Source organism: Myotis yumanensis, unplaced genomic scaffold (genome assembly GCF_028538775.1).
Source record: "Myotis yumanensis isolate MYYU_CA2020_CCGP unplaced genomic scaffold, mMyoYum1.0.hap1 SCAF_9, whole genome shotgun sequence".
NCBI lineage: Eukaryota > Metazoa > Chordata > Mammalia > Chiroptera > Vespertilionidae > Myotis > Myotis yumanensis.
In genome coordinates, this window is record NW_027223760.1 from 33,431,863 (window position 1) to 33,454,533 (window position 22,671).

Sequence of the window (22,671 nt, forward strand, 5' to 3'; positions counted from 1 at the left end):
TATGTAAAGAATCAATAAAATCATTGATGTAAGTGATTTATTGTGAATAGCAAATCTCACCATAATCTTTCAACAGTCAATAGTTCTTTTAGAGAGAAGTAGCAAAAACCCTCATAGGTATCCCCCTCCATTTAATTTATGTACACACGGTGTTCGCAATTATATAAAAAACCTGTGTGGATGGTATTTACCATCTGGCTGTTTTTTGAAAACTGGTCCTCTCAGGAAGCTAAGAACAGCTCAATTAATGCAGTGTTAAGAGCAGTGGCAGGAATAAACACCTCATCAGATGTGATAAAAAGTTGCAGTCATTTGAATTTTGCAAATAAATGGATGTTAAAAATTACATAAAATAGATGTGTTTGGACTTTTGCTGCCATTTATTTTTTGAATTTTGGAAATGAATTCTTCGGACTGGTTTTAAAAAGTTGCTATTGGTTAGCTTGACACAAAAGCACTGTTACTAGTAATATCAAACCTCGTTCCTTTAGGATGCCTTGCTTAAGTGTTTCCAATGACTTGCTTAAATATATCCAATGAATATATTAGATGACATTTATCAAGAACATAATATATCAGATGTTGTGATGAGCACTGAAGACACACTGGTAAACAAAAGGGTATTAGAGGAACTAAAGAGTGCAAAGATGTGTTATATACCTCAAGGTGGGGGGCAGGGGGAAACTGTCCAGTGGTACCACCTCACACATGATAGAGTGGCTGTTATAAAAAAGACAAATGAAAACAAGTGTTGGTGAGGATGTGGAGAAAAGAGTCCCAAGAGTTCCCCAATCCAGCTTTGTCAATCACTCCTGTTACCTGAAAAGAGCAGCAGTGACCTGGAGTGTAGGGTATTATTTTATTAAAAGCTAAAGCAGCACCCAAATAAGTTGGGTTGGAACATTCAATGGATGTAGGCAGAGTCTACACATCCGACTTGCCATTCTGTTCATGGGAGATGTTGCTAATTGCCTACACAATATCATTCTCTCCTTTTCATTACTAACAGAACTGCATTGTTCAGTAAATCAGTATTCTAAGCTAATACTAAACGCATCTCTTATCTTTTTTTCAGATCAGCATGGCCAATGAGACTCAAGAAGTTATTGGGTGGATTTCTCAGAAAGCCCCTGTTGCCTTTTCTTCTTTCTGTGCCCAAACTCAGATGTTATGCTGGAGCTTCACCCATGAGGGAAAATCAAGAGAATTTCAAAGCTCTCGCCCTGACATCTTTTGGGTACTTGAAACCACACCAGCAACTCTGTGTTCCAGGCTGCTCATTATGGTTGAAAGGTAATCTTTTTTATGTCTTGAAGTCGCAGTGCTTGGGCCACTAATACTGGAAGCTGAATGCAGTTGCTAACTGATAACTTGCTGGTAAGAAGGGCCTGAATCCATTCGCCCTTCTAAGCATGACGCCAGGAAGTGGGATGGGGAGGTCAGCCTGCTCTCTGTCTAGGCTTGCTTATCACGAAGAGGCAGAAAACAGAAAGTGCAGGAATGAAAACAAAAGGAAGGTTGTCTCTGCTTCCTGTGTTTTAAAACATATTTTATCCACTCATAATAGTCAAAAGGAGGTAGGCTTAGTGGTACTCATATGGGGAGATGAGGTTAAAGATTATATCACACAGCTCTTCTTTCTGTCTCTACATCCTTAGATTTTGCTGTTGCTACTAATTGATCCTGCTAATTCATCAATGACTGATTGATCTCATGTGACTTACATTCAGAAATGGAATCGAGTCATCTAGTGGTCACAGAGCAAGCTGCTTCGTAAGATGCAGGCCAATTTAAGGATTGGCTGTCTTTGCATTAGGTGCCCATCCCCGGTATAGTCAGCTTTAGAACCAACATAGAATCTTGGGACTAGGGACATCCATCGGATTACTTTCCTCAGCAAGGACCTGTAGGTAGAGATTCCTTTACAGGGAGCTCTGGACCTCTTCTTAAACTTCATTTTGTCTATTAACATGAATTAAAGAAGAGGAGGTTTTAAGTAAAAGCTGATAGAGCTGGAAGACATTGAACAATAACCAACCAGTCCTGTTCTGTTTCTCTCTAACATAAAAAAGCAAGAGAACATTGTGCAGGATTGGCACTTTGAAGTTCTCTATCTAGCAGAGACAGGGGTAATAGTGTGGACATGATGATTCACAGAAAGCAGAATAGACAGAGAGTAGGTTGGGGAGAGAGGCTGAGCCCACAGAAGAGAGCTACCATGATAGAGTTTATGTGTGGCTGTAAGACGGCGGTTCTCAACCTGTAGGTTGCGACCCCTTTAGCGGTTGAACGACCCTTTCACAGGGGTCACTTAAGACCATTCTGCATATCAGATATTTACATTATGATTCATAACAGTAGCAACATTACAGTTATGAAGTAGCAACGAAAATAATTTTATGGTTGGGTCACAACATGAGGAACTGTATTTAAAGGGCCAGAAGGTTGAGAACCACTGCTGTAAGACATTGTCAGTGCCTTGAAGACATTTCCTATGATGTTTCTTTCATATTTTCCCCCTGAGGTGGGAGATCAGGAGAAACATACTTACCAGGGGCTCATGACATAGGGAAATTTCTGTAAAACTTAGGTTTTTATGTTGAAAAAAAACTCATGCAAATTTGCATGCTATTACATTATATTGCTACATTTCTCATAATTCCAAATATTAATTCAAATTACTTGCTCTTCTCCAATGAACTTTGGTTTAAATTGAACTCCCAAGAAGATGTATTATGTACCTCTCAGTGAGTCACCATATAGCCCTAGGTCAGTGATGGCGAACCTTTTGAGCTCGGCATGTCAGCATTTTGAAAAACCCTACCTTAACTCTGGTGCTGTGTCACATATAGAAATTTTTTGATATTTGCAACCATAGTAAAACAAAGATTTATATTTTTGATATTTATTTTACATATTTAAATGCCATTTAACAAAGAAAAATCAACCAAAAAATGAGTTCGCGTGTCACCTCTGACACATGTGTCATAGGTTCACCATCACTGCCCTAGGTTAATGTGTCCTGACCTAAAACATACAATTCTAAGGGGATGCCAAACAATTCAGAGTCTTTGTGGGGATTTGAAGGTCCTACAATTGCAAGTGACTGTAAAAGACAGCAAAACAAAGATCACAGAAGGATATGTGTTGCTTGTAGGTTCTGCTGGAGTGGTTAGAGATTTTTGGTGAAGATACTTACACTGGACAAAGGGAGACAATGAGAGCCTATCAGAGCAGGGCTAGCATGGTTACTAGGCAGAGAAACTCACAGAAATTGGGTGATAGAAAGGATGATGACGAAGACGATGATGGTGGTGGTGCTGGTGATGGTTAGTAGTAGAAGTGATGGTGATAGTAATAGCAGAGGTAGTATTTTGGTCAAGAAGCAGGAATTTCAAGAATTACATGAAATTCAGTTGTACACTGGCCTTCCAGAAATAGAAAAAATACTGGCAAATAAGCTCTCTGATTTTCCTTCTTTGGGTTTGAATGGTCTCTTGTTTCTGCTAATTTCTACATTTCTGTTCCATTCTCTGCTGGGAAAACAAGTATTTTTAGTAAAATTCTTTGATTTCTGCCTCTCAGTACTATGCCATGATCCCACAGACTTGGTGCCCAATGTGGCATGATTCAGACTCTTGGTCCCAAATCCTAATTTTTGGGAGGGAGAATCCAGGTTGGGTCAACTGTCCAGTACTCGTTCAGTCTCCTGTGCCCAGTGGGTTAGGGTTATGCTGGGCTCCCTTACGGGAGTGGGCAGGTGTTCTCGGTGTGGGGGAGGGGAGCCATGGAGGAAATGATGGGAATCTCTAGTACACGAGTTGGGCTTAAAGGGAAGTAGCCATCTGTGAGGTGAGGGTGGTAGAATGTGATAACTGACAGGATCAGAGGGTTTCCACTTGGGGAGACATAGTGGAGAGTGAACTTTGAATTTTTAAAATAAATGAACAAATATTAGGCTGATAAAGCAATTTCTGGATTTACTGACTTCAGGCTTCATGCACATTAGATTACTAGATTAAAATTAAATTAGTATAAGTTTGACTCTGCTGTTATTTGAATGACCTTTAGCAAGTCATTGTTCTTAGTTTCTGTTTCCTTGTTTACACATGGGGATTAAAAATACCTGCTCTGTCACATAGGGTTGCGATTAAAGAGCTGATGTAGATTAAAATGCTCTAAAAACTGCAAGGTGTTCTACAGATGTTGAGTTTTATTACCAACATGTGATACCAGGTAATATATTATTGCTAATAACTCTCTCCTTGGACTCACATGTGTGCCCATGTGTTTCTGTCTATGGAGGTTACAGGTAGGGAAGGATAGAAGGCAGTGTAAAACTGCTGAATCATACCAGGTAGATATTTCACAAGAGAAGGAAATGTTGCAATGATCAGTGTAAGTAACTTCTATGCCTACCTTCCTCTGGACATTTCTGGGCAGAAAAATTACTCCTGCCCCAAGCAACTCCATTTCTCCCTTTCCAGGTAGCCTCTGGTGTGAAGGGCTTATATTTGGAAGAAAAACCAACGTGGCTGCAATAAAAGGAAAGAGGTACAATTTAAAGTTTGTAGGCTTTATGGAAACTGTTAGAGGTGATTTGTGACAGGAAGCGATATTGATGATGTGTGTGGTGAGAGTGATGTAGTGTGTGTGGAGAGGAGAGAGAGAGAGAGCGCTGAAGTGCCACAAAGAACAAAGTGATGGGCGAGGCCTGGCTTTCCTCCCTTGGCCTGTGGAATCAGCTCAGTGTAGGAAGCTCTGATGCTCTCTGTTTGTCTATCAGTTGTCCATGGATGGAAGAGACCCCCTCCTCCAGCCCAAGCTAGTGCGGCTGTTTCTGGGAGTTGATGAACTGGAGAAACAATTCTTAACAGAAATTAAGCTAATGACATTGCTTGCTAGATTTTGTTTGACTTTATTTTGAGAAAAGACAAGTTGGGACAGAACTGGAAAACTGACTATGATGTGCATATGATCACATCTAATACACAGAGAAAGCAGCTGAGCTACAGAAAATCTAAATGACTGCCCAAGGCCTGTAGCAAGTAGAGACTTGGATAGCAAAGTTCAGGTGAGTTTCATTTCAAACTCGGGAACTACTAAATCACCATCTGAGAATTTAACAGCGAAACACTATGCAAAAAAAATGATTTATATTGATTTCAATGTCATAGTCAACTGTTTCAGATGAATAGACTTTTAGGTTCATCGAACCCACCCACAGCCAATTGCTAGTGAAGTCCAGACGGATGAGTATCTTATTTCCTAAACGGATTTTATTCAGTGCCAGGAGGATGAGAACACACACTGTCCCTTCTCGGCCCACTCACTGGTCACAATAGGCTTCTCAAGGGGTCCAGCTTTGGGAAGAGTTGGGAGAACTCAGCTGGCAGGGACTTGAGGAGCAGCTAGCATCCCTTTGAGCACTTTGGGGTATGCCCACCTATAAAATAGAACAATGTGTTCTGGGATATACTATCACCCCAGTAGTTCAGAAAAGGAGAAACATCAACACAAATTGATCTTCCTTGCCTCTGTGCTTTATTTATGCGGATCCCTTGGCCCACATTGTCTTTCCTGTCCCCCTTCCTTTTTCATTCCCATCTATCTAGGCTTTCTTTTCTGTCCCTCCCCATTGTGTGTGTTATTTTTCCAATAGCATTTGTCAGTGCTGTCTTTCTGTTGTATCACAGTCATGTGACTTCTTACATTCCCTTGGGGTGAGGATGTCGAGGTGATATGGGATTTTTGGACTGGAACACATGGTGTTCCCCTGGGAAGGATGGCTTCCCTGGATTCTTTGTCCATCAGAATCAAAGAATGAATCCATGGATGGAAGATGGTATAGCAAAGGTGGAAATTTATTGAAGAATAAGTACAGACTCCCACGTGGGGAAGGGGCAAGAATCTCACAGCACAGACTCCCATGTGGGGAGGGGAAAGAGTCCCACCAAGTTCCTTTCTCCCGGTTTATAAAGACTGCAGTTTTTGTGCCTCGATATCCCCTCTGATTGGCCACCATTCCCCTTTGATTTGGTCACTATAGCAACTTCTGAGCTCAAAGGTCAAATGTCACATGGGACATGTGAGGCCCTCCTTCTTTATTTTGTAAATATAGACCTTTGGCTACTCCCAGTTCCCTTGTCTTATGGAAATGTAATTGCTGCCTCTTCCAACTTTCTTGTTTTATGGAAATGTAACTTCTGCTGGCTCCCTGCTCCTTGTCTTATGGAAATGTAACCTTTTGCAATCCTGTGTTTTTTTCATGGACCCCCCTAATTTAAAAAATTCCCTAAACTTGCCTTTTTCACTCCTAAAAATTCCTATTTCAGAGGTATCACTCACATTTGTGTTTTTGTGTTCAAGTTCATGCTTGAGCAGACTGCCTGGGTTTGCATTCTGGTTTCACCTCTTATTAATTACAGTAGAGGCCCAGTGCACGAGATTCCTCCACTCCGGGCGGGGGGAGGGTGGTGGTGGTGGTGGTGGAGGGGGTCCCTCAGCCCAGTCAGCGCCCTCTTGTAGTCCGGGAGCCTTCAGGGAATGTCTGATTGACGGCTCCCTACGGGGAGTGGGCCTGAGCCAGCAGTCAACATCCTTAGCACTGCTGGGAGGTGGGAGAGGCTCCCACCACTGCTGCTGCACTCGCCAACCTTGAGCCCAGACTGATTGTTCTGCTGTTCAGTCAATTTGCATATTAGCCTTTTATTATATAGGATAACCTTGGGAAAATTTCTCTCAGTGTACCTCATAGTGTGGTTATGAGGAGGAAATGGAACCTTGTGTGTGAATCACTTAACATAATACGCAGGCCCTAGTAAGCATTTCAGAAATGTTATTATTATTGCTATTCGGATAGCACCTTGTGTATAGTACACATATAATAACTATATGTTGAATTGACTGATGTTTAGTAAGAGGCTATTGTTGTGTTCCCAGGGGGTGGAAGTGGAGAAGCAGCAGATGCATGACCCAGCTATGGGATCATGAGATCTGAGAAAGGAATGGGGACGAGAGGCTTTGTCATCACATTACTGATTCTCACATTTGCCGGGATCATCCTCCTGCCCAGGGAAGGCCGGGTCACCAGGACAGCAAAGCACTCACTTTAGGCACCGCATACCTTGTTCGCTGGTCCGGCCCGAATCATCTCTTTTAAAGCCAGGGGCTAAACTTTTAACCTGCTTCAGCCAGGCAGCATCACAGGTGTGGGTAGTACCGAGCACTGCACAACGAAGGTGCTAGAGAGGTTTTCTTTTTGAGACATTGATGAGTACCTACTGCCTGGGGAATCCTGACTTAGCAAAGAAGGAAATAGTGTCATAGTTGAGGTGCCTTGGGGTGGGAGTCCATTCACAGCTGTGGCAGATGCCTAACAATAACTATTATTATCACTGATACTTACTGAGTAGTTATTATGTAAAACCAAGTCTTTCACTTGCATTATTTTGTTTAATCTTTACGATGTAACTGGATAGGTAACCATTTTTATGGTCATGAACTTGAGGAAACTGCTGCTTCTTTGGCTCTGCTGCCCCAGCTGGTAAGCAGGACTGGCCTTTGAATTCAGCTCCGCCTCACTTGAGATTGTACCTTTTAGTCTCTACACTCATGCAAACCTCACGAAATTCTTGGGTCCTGGCTTCCTCATCTGTGAAATGAGGAGCTAGACTTGCTGAGCCTTTGAGGTAATACTGAATGTACGGCCCACGTGGGCTTTGCTGCGGAGTGGGCCTCTCCACCAGCCTCCACCAGGCTGCCAAAGGTCCTCCACGCAGAGCAAAGCCGAAAGACACCTCCACAGAGGCAAGGAAAAAAGACACTATTTTGAAACATTTTCAAAAGTATTCCCTTTAAACACAAATCAGCTGATTGCATGACTAAGTGTCACTGGGTTTCTGGGAGCTTAGGGGTCCCTGAGAGACGGGGAGGGGGGATGGGGAGGAGGAAAGGCTCATTAGGACACCGGTGTCATTTATATTTTGCCTTTTATCATCTGTCTGCACATTGAGTCAGTCTGTGCTCTTTCACGAGGCACATGGAGTGCCCTCCCAGCTGAATAGCATTCAGTGCCCAGAGGGCTTGAGGGGAGTCAGGTGGCCACAGCTCACTCCAAGCCCTCGGGGATGTTCTCCCAGGGCTGGACCACGATTACTAATTAACTAGTAAATCTGATCCCGGGAATGAAAGCTGTGCAGTCATTTGCATCTGAAACCCATTAACCAGCACAGTGACCAGTGACCAGGGCTGAGGTTGCTTTCCGTGGACTGTGTGCGCCTCTGCGGTTATTGCCAGGTCACCCTTCAGACGGAGCAGGAGCTGCGCTGGGCGGTGACGAGGTACGTTTGTAAACTGCTCACTGTGGCTGTAGATGTGTATGTGTGTGTGTGGACTCGCGTTGATCTGCTTTAGTCAAAAGGCCCTTGTTAATTTGTTAAACATAGATAAAAAATACACCACAACAAGTCTCAAAATTACACACACAGATACGTGAAACAGAATTCAACTCACTCATCTTTTTTCTTGGGGGTGTCCGTGTCTATGTGTGCGCACACTTGTATGAGTGTGTTCCTCTGGACCCAGGCTGAGTCTACAAGCTCTGTTTTAGCTAAACCTGTGTTGGATTTTTTTTATTTTTATTTATTTTTTTTTGTGTGTGTGTGTTGTGATGAATGGTTTAATATTCGGGGGGGCGGTAGCTGGTAGAAATTCTTTCTGATTGGGCAGATGGTGGGGGAAGTGAGGGAAAGCAGTTAAAATTTGGGAGTTAGATTAGAGCACTTGGGAATTTCCTTTTATAAGGATGTAGGATTGTGATTGAGGAGTGGCAATTAGTGAATTCATCATAGTCAGGAACTTGAGAAATCTATGTCCCTGTGCGTTGTGTGCCTTTATTGCTCAAATAAAGGATTTCTATAGGGAAGAGCCCAAGGGTATGCATGTGAAATATTGGGATGTGTGCACGCACTGGTGTGCAGTGTGCAGTGGGGAATGTGAGAGATTTCATGTAGGAGGGCATGAGGGTAAGAGGCAGTATCTGGACTGGCAGGTATGTGTGAAATGGAACAGCAGCACCGAGGGGACGGTGGGAAGGTAATGGGTTATTGCTGATCCCTCTCTGATATAAACTTAAAATTAGTTGACAGGGTCTAGCTAGACACATGTGGGCACTTCTAATTGGCCACTGAGTAGGGGAGGAAGAATTACTATTGGGGAAAAAGAGGGAGGCCCAGGTCAAAGCCATAGGTTTCACTAGAATAGGCTCCCATTAGGTTCCTGGTGTAGGATCTGAACTGAAGGGACCTCCTGATCTCCAAGCTGTCTGGTGTCCTGTGTCAGTGAGTGTATGTGTGGTGGGCTGGGAGGGCGAGAGATGGCAGGGCCTTTGGTTTGTGGTGCTGGGTCCAGCCAAGGTGCTATCAGGGACAGAATGAAATGGAAGGACATTGTGTCCCCTACCCCTACTTTTAAGATAGCTCCTCATTATTTCACTCACATTTACCCAAGATGCCAGTGATTTTTTTTTCTGGCATTCTCTCACAAAAGAGCTTCGATGAGCTGATAAAGTCACTAACTTTACAAACTGCTCCATCAGCATGGAACACTAATGGGCAGATGGACTTAGAAGAATACAATGTTCATTTAAAATGGGCGTAGCAGGCAATCGCTGAATGTGATGAGGAAGATAAGCCTTGGCACACCTGGTGCTGGGGTCATAGGAGGTCACAGCTGTCTTCTAGAGATGATGCCCTTTGTGGCGCAGAAGGAGAAACTGAGGCCCAAGGGGCTTAAGCAGTTTTTCCAAGGTCACACAGCTGTGTAGGTTCAGAGCTGGCTTTCAGATCTTTGCACTTTGGATGTGACCAGACTTGGAACAAGAAGGCCCTTAGCTACTCTTTCCCTCCTATTCTCTAAGTAGCTGGAGACAATGGACCAACCAAGTAAATTGTGCCCCGGATTTTGGAGGACTAGCCATGACTTGCTGGGGTCCTCTTTGCCAGTTATTTTCAGTTCCTGTAAAACTAACCCTCTCTTTTCTACTATATCTCTTATCTTGTGTTACTGAGGATTTTTAAAAGAAAGGCTTAGCTCACCATGTGTGAATCAGACACTGCTGTAATCCAGGAAAGACCAGAGTCGATTATCCAGTTTCTCCAAATGAATTTACCCGGCCCTTTCAATAAACTGGGCCCCCACCTGGGTTACCTATCTACTTTGCCTAAAAATAGTTATAACAGTACCAGGAAAACGAGGCTTGGCAATTATTCATATAACCGCTTTAGTACAAGAGGAAAATATTACTATCGGAGTCTGCACAATTTATGTACAAAAATAATTTGCACCTTTTCCATAAGATTTCCCCTGACAGCCTAATTAAAATTGCAACCCTCGCCAGGCTATGGTGGCTCAATGGATTGAGTGTCGTCCTATGGGCCCAGAGGTCCCAGGTTCGATTCCCAGTCAGAGCACAAGCCTGAGTTGTGGGCTCGATTCCCAATAGGGGGCATTCAGGGGGCAGCCAATCAATGAGTCTCTCTCATCATTGATGTTTGTATCTCTCTCGCCCTCTCCCTTCCTCTCTGAAATCAATAAAAACTATATTTTTTAAAAATTGCAACCCTCATCCACATATTCCTCACCTTCCCCACCCCCACTTTCTTTTTCTCTGTACCAATTATCACAGGCTAACTTGTTGTATATTTATTTGATTTACTGTTTCTTTTGGGTACCCAAAAGAACACAATAATTTTTATCTGTTTTTTTGTTTGTTGTTGTTGTATAACCAATTTCTGGAAGAATGCTTGTCACATTGTAGAAGCTTAATAAATAATTGATGCATGAATAAGTAAACTTCAGTGAGATCTCCCATTCCACCAAAGACATAGCATTGATAACCCAATGAGTACTGTGGTGTGTCAGCAGCTCATTCTCCTTGGCCTTGCAGATAATTTAAAACAGGCCTGTGGCCATACCTGAAGTATACTAGATGCTTACGATCCACTTCTAAATCCCCAGGTGTGATGGAGACAAATGTTGCAGGAGTTTTGTTTCCTTCTCTTTCCATAAGCCTTCTAACTAAATGGTTGTCTTTGGAAGGACTTAGGCATCTTTCTATTCTACCTCCTCTTAATTGAAGCCCTAATTATTTATGAATATATAGATTTTCTGCATTTGCATCGCATTGTGCAAGTTGGCAGTAGATTCAGATTGCTTGGTTTGAAGCCTGGTTCTGAGGTCTAGACCTAGTCGATCTAGCCTCTGTCAGGTTCACTTAACTTATTTATAAGCAGGGATAATAGCAGTCCTGGCTTGTAAGATGGTTATGAAGCCGAAGTGAAATAATGCACGTAAGTGCTTCGCATAGTACGCCACACATTCTAAGTACTTGGCTAATGATCCAGACATTATTTGATAAAACCACATCTCACAAAAATGTTAGCTTGTATACAGTGGGGACATTATAGCACTGAACAAGGAGTAATGGTTAAGAGTCTGGCTGTGGAGTCACAGGGCAGGTGTTCAAGTTGTGGCTTTGCTCCTTATCAGCTCTGTGGCATCAGACAAGTGATCTGACATTTCTGAAGCTTAATTCCCCTCCTTTGAAAGCAGGGCTAGTGGCCGTAACTAGCTGAGGGAGTTATGAGGATTGCATGCAACAAATTCTGAAATTTCTTCCCACAGTCACACAAACATCATTAGCTGTGATTATCATTGCCATGAAATTTGCACAATTTGTGTTTGTTATATGAAATAGATATTCACACATTGATGACAATTAAGGCTTGCTATTTAAATGACTTCCTATTCTATTTTGCCATTTTTTTGATCTTGATTTTTCCTAAATTGTATCCTTGTAATTTGGAAAGGAAGGTCAATCAGAAGATGCTGCTGAGGGCTTTCTTTTTTTGAAGGCTAAGGAAATGTTTCTCTTTTATAGCTAGAAATAATTATGATTGCACCATAGAGCAGGTAACCACATTTGAATATATGATACAAAAGGACTTTTAATAAGAGGCAAACAGATACTTTTAAATGCAATTGATATATTATTCAAAAGTCATATTGACCCATCCGTGTTAATTATCTATTGCTGAGTAACAAATTACCCCAAAATTTAACAGTTTGAAGCAATAAACATTTATTATCTCACAGTTTCTATGGCTTAAGAATACAGCTTAGGTAGGTGGTTCTGGGTCCAGGTCTCCTATGAGGTTGCAGCCAGGATGTTGCCTGGGCTGCAGTCATGTGAAGGCTTGACTGGGGCTGGCAGATCCGCTTCTGAGAGGCCTCACTCACGTGGCTGATGGCTAAAGGCCTCCGTTTCTTGCTAGCTGTTGGACCTTTCCATAGGCCCCTTGAGTGTTATTATGACATGGCAGCTGGCTTCTCTAAGAAATAACCCCAGAAAAGGAGCAAGGAAGTGATCCAAGAGAAAGAAGGAGGAGGAAACTGCAATGCCTTTAATAATCGAGTCTCAGGAGTCCCACTCCGTCCCCTCCACCATGTTCTGTTTGTTGGAAGTGATCTTCTAAGTTCAGCCACCCTCAGTGAGTGGGGAGGGGGCTTGGCTCCACCTCTTGAAGGGAGGAGTATCAAAGAATTTGTGGGCTTTTTTATTTTTAAACCACCACATCACGATTTTGGGTATTATTAAATTTTATTTTATTGCACATTTTACTCTTTTCTCTCTATGAATATTTATACTATTTTTAATTTTTTGCTATTACAAGTATTACATGTCCTGCTACAATGAAAACCTTTATCTGTACATACATTGCTTCCCACATGTCCATATATGTTAATGGGCTAAATTTCTATAAATGGAATTCCAAACTGTGGGTAGAAATAATTTGAGCAGTTTCTGCCAAATCTTCATTGAGCATATGGTGTTTACCATTTGGCTAGCAATGTGTGGGTGCCTTTTCTTCAGAGTGTCTAACACAGTGTGTTAACAAACACAAGGAAAAATTTAAATAATCACTTATCTCACAACTATTAGCAACCACCAAAGAGAAAAGACATGGTCACTTTGATAGGCATTCTGATACCTCCTCTTTTTGCGTGACCATCAGATCACTCTTTATCTCATTACCTAATTTAATTATACCAGACACGGGGGATTATTAATCTCTATGGAATTTTACATGCAACATTAATATTACAGGATATCTTATAAAAAGGTGAGGTACCGAGTACAGGGCAGGTAAGAAAGATTAGACAGAATTGGGTAATTGATATTAGGAAAAACAAGGCAATCCTTGTTGTTGAGAAGGGTCCAGCCCCATTTCCCTATGGTAAGAGGGCATTCCATTGACAAACAGCAATTTTTCATCCAGTGCATGAGAAACAAATCCTCTTGTCATTGACTCTTTGGGCAAAGGACTGAGCAAGGCTGAGAAGAATGTGGAGGTTGTGTGAGGACACATTGACTAGGTGGAGAATGAAGCTGTAAGGAAATATCAAACAATAAGGTTGGGGAGCTTTGAATTAAAACCTGAGGGAAGAAGGGAGAAGATGTATTTGTTTGTTTTTTAAAATATGTATTTATTGATTTCAGAGAGGAAGGGAGAGGGAGAGAGAGAAACATCAATGATGAGAATCATTGATCGGTTGCTCCTGCATGCCCCCTATTGGGGACTGAGCCCACAAACCAGGCATGTGCCCTTGACCAGAATTGAACCTGGGACCCTTCAGTCCACAGGCTGACGCTCTATCCACTGAGCCAAACTGGCTAGGACAGATGTGTCTTTTTTTTTTTTTTTTTTTTTTTTGAGTAAAGATGATGTAATTTACAAGCAGGCTGGGAGAGGATCCGTGGGTGGGTTGGTGGAGAAAGTGGACCTTGAATGGGCAAGACTGTTCAAAGCTCCTCCTATTTCTTCCTAGCTTTTTGTTCTGTGTCTCAGATAACACGTGAATCACCTGACACGTGCAGTCATAAAGCACTTAAGCAGATAAGAGCCCTCATATGGGAACAGGTTCATGAGGGCAGCAGCTAGGAATACGCATTTGCCCTTTAAAAGTGCTGAGTGAGGTCCAGTGCCACACTCACAGAATGTGGGATTGATGAGTTTCTTAGGAACATGCTGTTTCTTATCCAGCGCCCACTATCTTCTCTACGATACATAATAACATAATGGCACACAACACTTTATTATTTAAAGTGGTTTTATTTGATTTTCACAATAAAGTGACAATAGGCAATAGTAATGGTAGATATTATTAATTCTCCTTTCATGGATAAGAAAGCTGAAACTCTAGAGTATTAAGCACATTCTTTTGGCCATTGCAGCAAGAAATGGGAGGGCTCAGGTCTTCTCATGCTGTAGTTAGCATGTTCAATGTTTTGAGAAGGAGAACATGGGAATATGATGAAGGAAAATAGTAATGAAATGTTTGGCACAGGAATCTTTTGTGAGTTGGAGGAGTAAAAAAGCAAGCAATTTGTGTGATTCACTCATACCAGCTTTTAATATGAATTCTATAGATCTTCCAGTTCAACCTCTTTAATTTGCAAATGAGGAAGCTGAGGACCAGAAACCTTAAATAAATTTCTCAAGGTCATCTGGCAGAATGAGGAATAAAATTCAGGTCTGCTAGACCAGAGGAGTACAATAATCAAACCAAAGATTTGACAAAAAACACCCAATTGGAAAAGCAAAATGAAAAAAGAATCCGAAAGTGTGAAGATAGTGTAAGGAGCCTCAGGGACAGTTTTAAGCGGTCTAATATCAGAGTCATTGGAGTCCCAGAAGATGAGAGACAGCAAGATATTGAAAACCTATTTCAAGAAATAATGGCAGAAAACTTCCCCCACCTGGTGAAAGAAATGGACTTACAGGTCCAAGAAGCGCAGAGAACCCCAAACAAAAGGAATCCAAAGAGGACCACACCAAGACACATCATCATTAAAATGCCAAGAGCAAAAGACAAAGAGAAAATCTTAAAAGCAGCAAGAGAAAGAGGCTCAATTACCTACAAGGGAATACCCATACGACTGTCAGCTGATTTCTCAACAGAAACTTTGCAGGCCAGAAGGGAATGGCAAGAAATATTCAAAGTGCTGAATACCAAGAACCTACAACCAAGATTACTTTATCCAGCAAAGCTATCATTCAGAATTGAAGGTCAGATAAAGAGCTTCACAGATAAGGAAAAGCTAAAGGAGTTCATCACCGCCAAACCAGTATTATATGAAATGCTGAAAGGTATCCTTTAAGAAGAGGAAGAAGAAGAAAAAGGTAAAGATACAAATTATGAACAACAAACATGCATCTATCAACAAATGAATCTAAGAATCAAGTGAATAAATAACCTGATGTACAGAATGAACTGGTGATTATAATAGAATCAGGGACATAGAAAGGGAATAGACTGACTATTCTTGGGGGAAAAAGGGGTGTGGGAGATGCGGGAAGTGACTGGACAAAAATCATGCACCTATGGATGAACACAGTGGGTGGGGAGTGATGGTGGAGGGTGGGGTGGGAGCTGGAAGGAGGGGAGTTATGGGGGGAAAAAAGAGGAACAAATGTAATAATCTGAACAATAAAGATTTAATTTAAAAAAAAAAAAATTCAGGTCTGCTAGTTCTCAAGGAAGAGTACTCTTTCTAACTTACGTCACTTTTATTGGGTAGAAGGAAATAATAGTATTGGACTTTAAGCTCACTTAAGGCAGGCATCATCATTTTATTCTCTAAAATACTTTCATGGATACCATAATTAGGAAGTAGGTAGGTGTTTTGTAAATGTTTAATTGGTAAATAAAATATTATCAGTCAATAAGTATTGAGATACTGTTAATAGGTAATTAGGAAGAAAATTAAGAGAAATAAGCAGGTATAACTCATATGCCCTGGGAGCTCACAATTTGAGAGAGAAGAGGGGTGTTGTAAATTAAGGAAGTAGATGCATCAATGGGAAAAAAGCCTTAGAAAACTTATTCTCGGTCACAACTGAGTCAGGAGTAGAGAGGGTGCATTGAAATACTGGAGGTGTTGGGAGTGGTGCTTTGATGGGGTTGAAAACTTTCACAAAGGAACAATTATTCCCCCACTACTCTCTCCAAGTATGTTATTTTATATTTCCTTATTACTGCCTCCTACTTCATATTCATCTCTTATTTCATTGTCCTCAATTTATACTGGCCACTCCCCCCCATTGGCTAATATCATACAATATTATTAAATAAATTGATGAACTCATAATTCTCAAAGTGATTCTCAGATAGGAGTGGCGGGGAGAGGAGAACCAAGATGGCGGCATAGGTGAACACCTGTATTGCTGCCTCTCACAACCACATCAAAACTACAACTGAAAGACAGAACAGATATCATCCAGAACCATGGGAGGGCTGGCTGAGTGGAAGTTCTGCAACTGGAAGGAAAGAAAAAAGCTCATTGAGACCAGTAGGAGGTGCAGAGATGTAGAGGTGCACGTGAAACAGGCTGACAACTGGGTGCACTGTTGTTTTTTTTAATTGGGAGGAAGATACAAGCTCCCAATTGCTCTGAACTCCAGTTCCAGGCGAGACTCTGGGGACCCAGACTCATACGGGGAGAAACTGGACTGTCTGGCATCAGGACAGGAATGCGAGGGTGGCTTTCTCTCAGAGGTGCTCGCAGCAATCATTGTTACTGTATGGGGGTGCAGGACTCGGAGACACAAAAGGAGGAATCTGCAGATCTCGCTGTAGCTCCTGCTGGGTGGCCTCAGGCAGTGGCTGACTTTGCACTTCCTTGGAGATCCAAGAGCCAGTGTACCCAGTGGTCAGTGTGAGACCATACCAGATTACAACTCTTCACATCCGTAAGAGACACACTCAGGGGGCAGACTCAGTGAGCACCAAAGCCCCACTGAAGCAAGTCCTGCCACATAAGGGTGTCTCCAGCACAGCAGTTCTTCCATTGTAGAAACAGCTGGTCCTCACAGCCAATTGGCCTGGAGGTCAATTCCTCCCAGTGATACCAATAGCAATCATGGCTTAACTACAACAAGACTGTGCACACAGCCCACAAAGGGGTGCACCAAGAGTGTCCACTTCAGGTGATTGGGGAGGCTGAGCCACTGGGCCCTATAGGACACCTAGCACACAAGGCCACTCTATCTACATAGGAAAGAAGCCAAAATGCGGAGACAAAGAAACATGTCACAAATGAAAGAAATGGAGGAAAGCAAACTACTGGATATAGAGTTCAAAACCACAGTTATAAGGTTACTCAAGAATCTTCTAGAAACCTCTGAGAAATTTAGTGAGACCCTCAAGGATATGAAAAAGGACCAATTAGAAATTAACCATACACTGACTGAAATAAAGAATAATATATAGGGATTTAACAGTAGACTAGAGGATCCCAAGAATCAAGTCAAAGATTTGAAATACGAAGAAACAAAAATCACCCAACTGGAAAAGCAAAAAGAAAAAAGAATCCAAAAATATGAAGCTAGCGTAAGGAGTCTCTGGGACAACTTCAAGCGTACCAACATCCGAATTATGGGGGTGCCAGAAGAAGAGAGAGAGTAAGCTATTGAAAACCTATTTGAAGAAATAATGACAGAAAACTTCCCCTACCTGGTGAAAGAAATAGACTTACAAGTCCAGAAAGCACAGAGAACCCCAAACAAAAGGAATCCAAAGAGGACCACACCAAGACACATCATAATTAAAATGCCAAGGGCAAAAGACAAAGAGAGAATCTTAAAAGCAGCAAGAGAAAAACAGTTACCTACAAGGGAGTACCCATACGATTGTCAGCTGATTTCTCAACAGAAACTATGCAGGCCAGAAGGGAGTGGCAAGAAATATTCAAAGTGATGAATAGCAAGAACCTACAACCAAGATTACTCTACCCAGCAAAGCTATCATTTAGAATTGAAGGTCAGATAAAGAGCTTTACAGATAAGAACAAACTAAAGGAGTTCATCACCACCAAACCAGTATTATATGAAATGCTGAAGGGTGTTCTTTAAGAAGAGGAAGAAGAAGAAAAAGGTAAAGATAAAAATTATGAACAACAAAGTGACAACAAATACATATCTATTAACAAGTGAATCTAAAAATCAAGTGAATAAAAAGTCTGATGAACAGAATAAACTGGTGAATATAATAGAATCAGGGGCATAGAAAGGGAGTGGACTGACAATTCTTGGGGGGAAAGGGGTATGGGGATGCGGGAAGAGATTGGAGAAAAATCTTACACCTATGTACAAGGACAGTGAGGGGGAGTAAGGGCGTGGGGTGGGGTGGGACCCGGGTGGAGGGGAGCTATGGGGGGAAAAAAGAGGTACATCTGTAATAATCTGAACAATAAAGATTTATTTTAAAAAAAGCAAAAAAAAAAAAAAAGAATTAGACTGTAGATAACACCGTTTTGTATCATAAGTAATGAAGCCATTAAACGTTTGTAAGGCTTCAAGACCAACGACCCCATTCACATAGTTGTTCTTGTACTTCTCTCTTCTCTCCCCTCCTTTTCCTTCAAATGCTTCTTTATGTCTGATTCTACAGACAACTTAAGGGGGTACAAGAAGCTGGCAGGTCAATGAAACTCATTTTAGAAATTGTTCCATTACACCACCCAACTTGACAATAGATTTATTTACTTCTTCTATATAAGATCTTCTATGGCAATAAGAGAACTTTATCCCTTCATTCTGATTGATGTATTGATTATGACTTGCTATCCATTTCACTTCCCATTGAGTGGCACATTTCTGCACTACAATATGGCTTTATATGATTTCTTATTCTCACACAAAATATGAAAGACAGATGTGCCCTTACCTAACAGTCCGTGAGATCATAAGGAAGATCCATAAGGTGGGAGTCAGGGCCACTAATTGTCCCACTGACTTGTCCTGAATTTTGGGCAAGTGTCATTAAAGCACCTCAGTCCTGTTAGCTGCACAATTGAAAATTTAAGCTTGGCTATTCTTATATCTCAGTATCATTGCAAATATAGAATACAGTCATTGTAGGGTATTGCTGTCCTAGGTAAACAGGTTTTCCTGAGGTTCTCAGATCTTACATAAGCCAATGGCAGGAGATGCCAAGTTTTCCCTTTTAAAGATAGTAAACGTTATCTTTTAAAAAATGCTGTTGGAATTTGGCACAAGTGATCAAATGATATGTTTTAGTTATTGTTTGAGAGAGAATATGGAATGTTGACCTGCAAAGGACAAGCTCTTTAAAGAATGATAGTAGTAGGGTCAGAGAAAGGAGGGGCTAAAGGCAGTGATATCAGGGAAAACCATGGGAAGGACAGATGTGAGTGAGAGGCTTGCTATTACTTGCTACTGATGCAGGTCAGGGCCACAACTCAGTCTGGGATCAGAACTGTCCCTAAGAAAGGACAACGTCCTAAGATGGAGGTGCTGAAGGAAATTTCTGGAATGGACTGAGTGGGAGGCGTAATTCTCATAAAGAGTGATAGAATTCCAGCACTACTATTTCACAACTCCTAATGATATAATGGATCTAAGGAATGCTCACCAGTGGCTGTTAACATAAAGAAAAGATAATCTGATAGATTTTATGTCTCCTTCTGAAAGATGCTATGCCACCTATGCACCATTCTTGCTAAAAACTCAAACCTATATATGGTCAAAACTCTAGATCTAATAGTTTATAGAGAAACATGTTAGCATCCATGGGGATACAATTGATAAAATCCAAATTGTAGGAAAATCTACAAAACAAACACTATTGATTACAAAACACTTAAATATAAATGAATTGTAATATATAAATCTTACTTGCATCCTTATGAGAGTACAACAAACAAACTATAAAAAATTATTAGCCCAGCTAGTGTGGCTCAGTGGTTGACAGTTGACCTATGAACCATTGATGTTTCTATCTCTCTCTCTCCCTCCCCCTCTCTGAAATCAATAAAAAAAATTTTAAAAAAATCAGACAATGATCGAAATGTCAATATTGACTAGATAGTTCATGATTATGGGATTATTTAAAAAATAATTTAGGTATGATATCATTTTTCTCATCTTCTGTGAAATTTCTTATTTAAGTGATATGCTTCAAAGTTTTCAGATGAAAAGTTATAAAATCTGAGATTTGCTTAAAAATAATGCAAGGTTAGGGAGAGAAGTAAGTAGGAATGAAGATAAGATTGGCCGTGAGTTGATAATTTTTTTGTCCTATGTAATGGGTACACGGGATTCGTTGTTCATCTACTTAGGAATACATTTGGGTTTTTCCATTAAAGAAAACTTACTAGCTGTATATATTAAATAAATAGAGGAAATTTAAAATCCTTTTCAAATCTAAAATTGTTTTCTCCTTTTATAGATGGCAAGAACGAAGCTGAAAGATTTTACTACGTTGGAGCTTATGCTCAGTGCTCTCCTGCTTATTGTGTTTATCATCACTATTCCTCTCTTTGTGCTTTCTGCCAAAGAGTCTTTGAAATCCAAAGGTAACAAGGAACTCTGGTGTTCTTCCTCCACATGTTGCTCTTAACAAAGCAAAATCCTCATAAGTGACAGGGAAGAGTGCTTTGTGTTCTTTGCTGTGAGTGTGTGTGTGTGTGTGTGTGTGTGTGTGTGTGTGAATGTGTGTGAGTGTGAGTGTGAGTGTGTGAGTGTGTGTTGGGGAGCACCTAAGCAAACTGTGGCAATTCAATAGGGACTCATTGTAGGCCTAAATTCTGACACTTTCATTTCCCAATTAGCACAGTGCAGGATTCCACAACAGACATGAAATATATTTTCCAAATTTCATTGACTAAGTCTAGGTCTGTTAATACATAGTAATAATGAATAATACCCTTATAGGAAAGGCAGTTAAATAAGAAGTTAAAGTATTTCAGGCCTAAGTTTGGTTCCTTAAAAAATAACAACTACCAGAGTTATTTTATTAAAAGTTTATTGTAAAGTACATGATTTTCTAACCACTTTGCTGTACACCTGTAACTAATACAGAATAATGTTAAATGTAGACTATAATTGAAACATAAAAAAATTTAAAAGTCTATTGAACTGTGTTATTTTAAAGGAGAGGATGGATTGTGCTGTTTTTCATGATTTCTTACCCTTCAGTCCATGAAAAGTCAGTCAGTCTGTGGTTAGAGGAAACCTTGGCCCTTCATCTCATTCCCAGTCCTGGCAATTTCCGCTTTCAATGGAAGTTAGATGAAATAACTTCAAAGTTTGTTCACTCCTTAAAATTCTGTGATTGAAGATGGAACTCAAAACAGAAACTGGCACAAATATGAAATTCTTTTAATCCAGCACTTTTGAATTGGAATAATGAAAACTAATTGAAAACCTCATTGTTTTAACTTTATTAATTTATGTCATTATTTATTTACTGCAGTGTCTTAAAGAAATCTCGCTTCCTCATGCTAGAATGCATTAAATGTGCCTTTTTAAATTTTACTAATTTTAAAAATCTGAATCAAAGGCCTTGGGCAGATTCTAGCTGCCAGTTTCTAGATCAGTGGGCTCCCTTTAGGAGACTTTATGTTTACATAGGATGCCACCATCCTGGTCTTGGGGCTTGGCACCCAGAAGGGACTGCCTGTTGACTGAGCAAGCAGAACTGAGGTTGCTGTGGTTAGAGTGATAACATTCAAGACAACATGTTCTCTGTGCAAACCTATGGTGATCCAGCCGCTGGGGTGGAAGTGAAGGACCAGAGCGGAGTATGCAGACTTTTCTGTGTAGGGCCAGAGGCTTAATGTTCAAGACCAAGCATGTCAAACTCAAAGGCTAACATGGGCCAAATAAATGAGGCATGCGGCCCGTGGGCTGTGAGTTTGACATGCTTGCGCTACTGTGGGCCAGGTGGTCTCTATCACAAATACTTCATTCTGCCATTGTAGCACAAAAGCAGATATCGGCAATACATAAAAAAACTGGTGCGACTGTGTTCCAGCAATACTTTATTGAATAATCAGGCTGTGACCTGATTTGACCCACGGGCCATAGTTTACTGACCCCTGGACTAGAAGAGGAAGACTTAGTTTCTGATCAAACAGCAGAGTCAGACTCCTTATTCTTAACGCACTGTCTCATAGGGGAGGGTCTTGGTGGTAGAAGGTGATGCAGGGGTGCATGGAGGTGAATGCAGTCAGCAGGAACAAAGTGAGGCTCTATGAAGTGAATGCATTTCAAGGACATGGAGAGAAACCCGATCAGTAGTGGAGTTCATATAATGGGAGTACGGGGATACCAAATGTCTGTGATGCTAAGTCTGTCTAATGGTCATTTTATATTTGCTTTGGGGATAATCTCAGATTCTGGAACGGTTACCGCCCCTGAGTGCCCCGTGGTCAATGAACTGGAGCGGATAAACTGCATCCCGGACCAGTCACCCACAAAGGTTTGAGTTCTGGGTCTTGTTTTCATTGAGGAGTTTATGCTGCTGGAAAGCTTTTTTGTTTGTTTTCATGGATTTTGTTTATGTTTATCACTCCCAGAGAGTTTTCAATGCAGCCCTTGGTGGCTCAGGCCAATTAATCCTCTGTCCATGATTGTATGATAGAACAGCTTTGGGAGAGGAAGCATTGGAAGATACTTTTGGGTTTACAGGTTCAGCAAATAGAAGTGCAGGCTGCCCAGTTAAATTTGAATTTCAGATAAACTATGAATAGTATTTTAGTGTAAGTATGTCCCAGGTAAGACTTGGGACTTATACTGTAATGGT

General features: G+C 41.1%; 1 protein-coding gene across 1 annotated transcript in view; it reads left to right on the forward strand.

Moving 5' to 3' along the window:
- The first annotated feature begins 8,271 nt into the window (after positions 1–8,271).
- MGAM (maltase-glucoamylase) overlaps positions 8,272–22,671 on the forward strand; it is an 84,312-nt gene continuing 69,912 nt past the window's right edge. The window contains exons 1-3 of the mRNA XM_070424051.1: positions 8,272–8,342; positions 20,314–20,440; positions 22,262–22,347. Of these exons, the coding sequence (XP_070280152.1) occupies positions 20,314–20,440; positions 22,262–22,347 (213 nt within the window). The 5' untranslated portion in view covers positions 8,272–8,342. The remainder of the gene's footprint in view (positions 8,343–20,313; positions 20,441–22,261; positions 22,348–22,671) is intronic.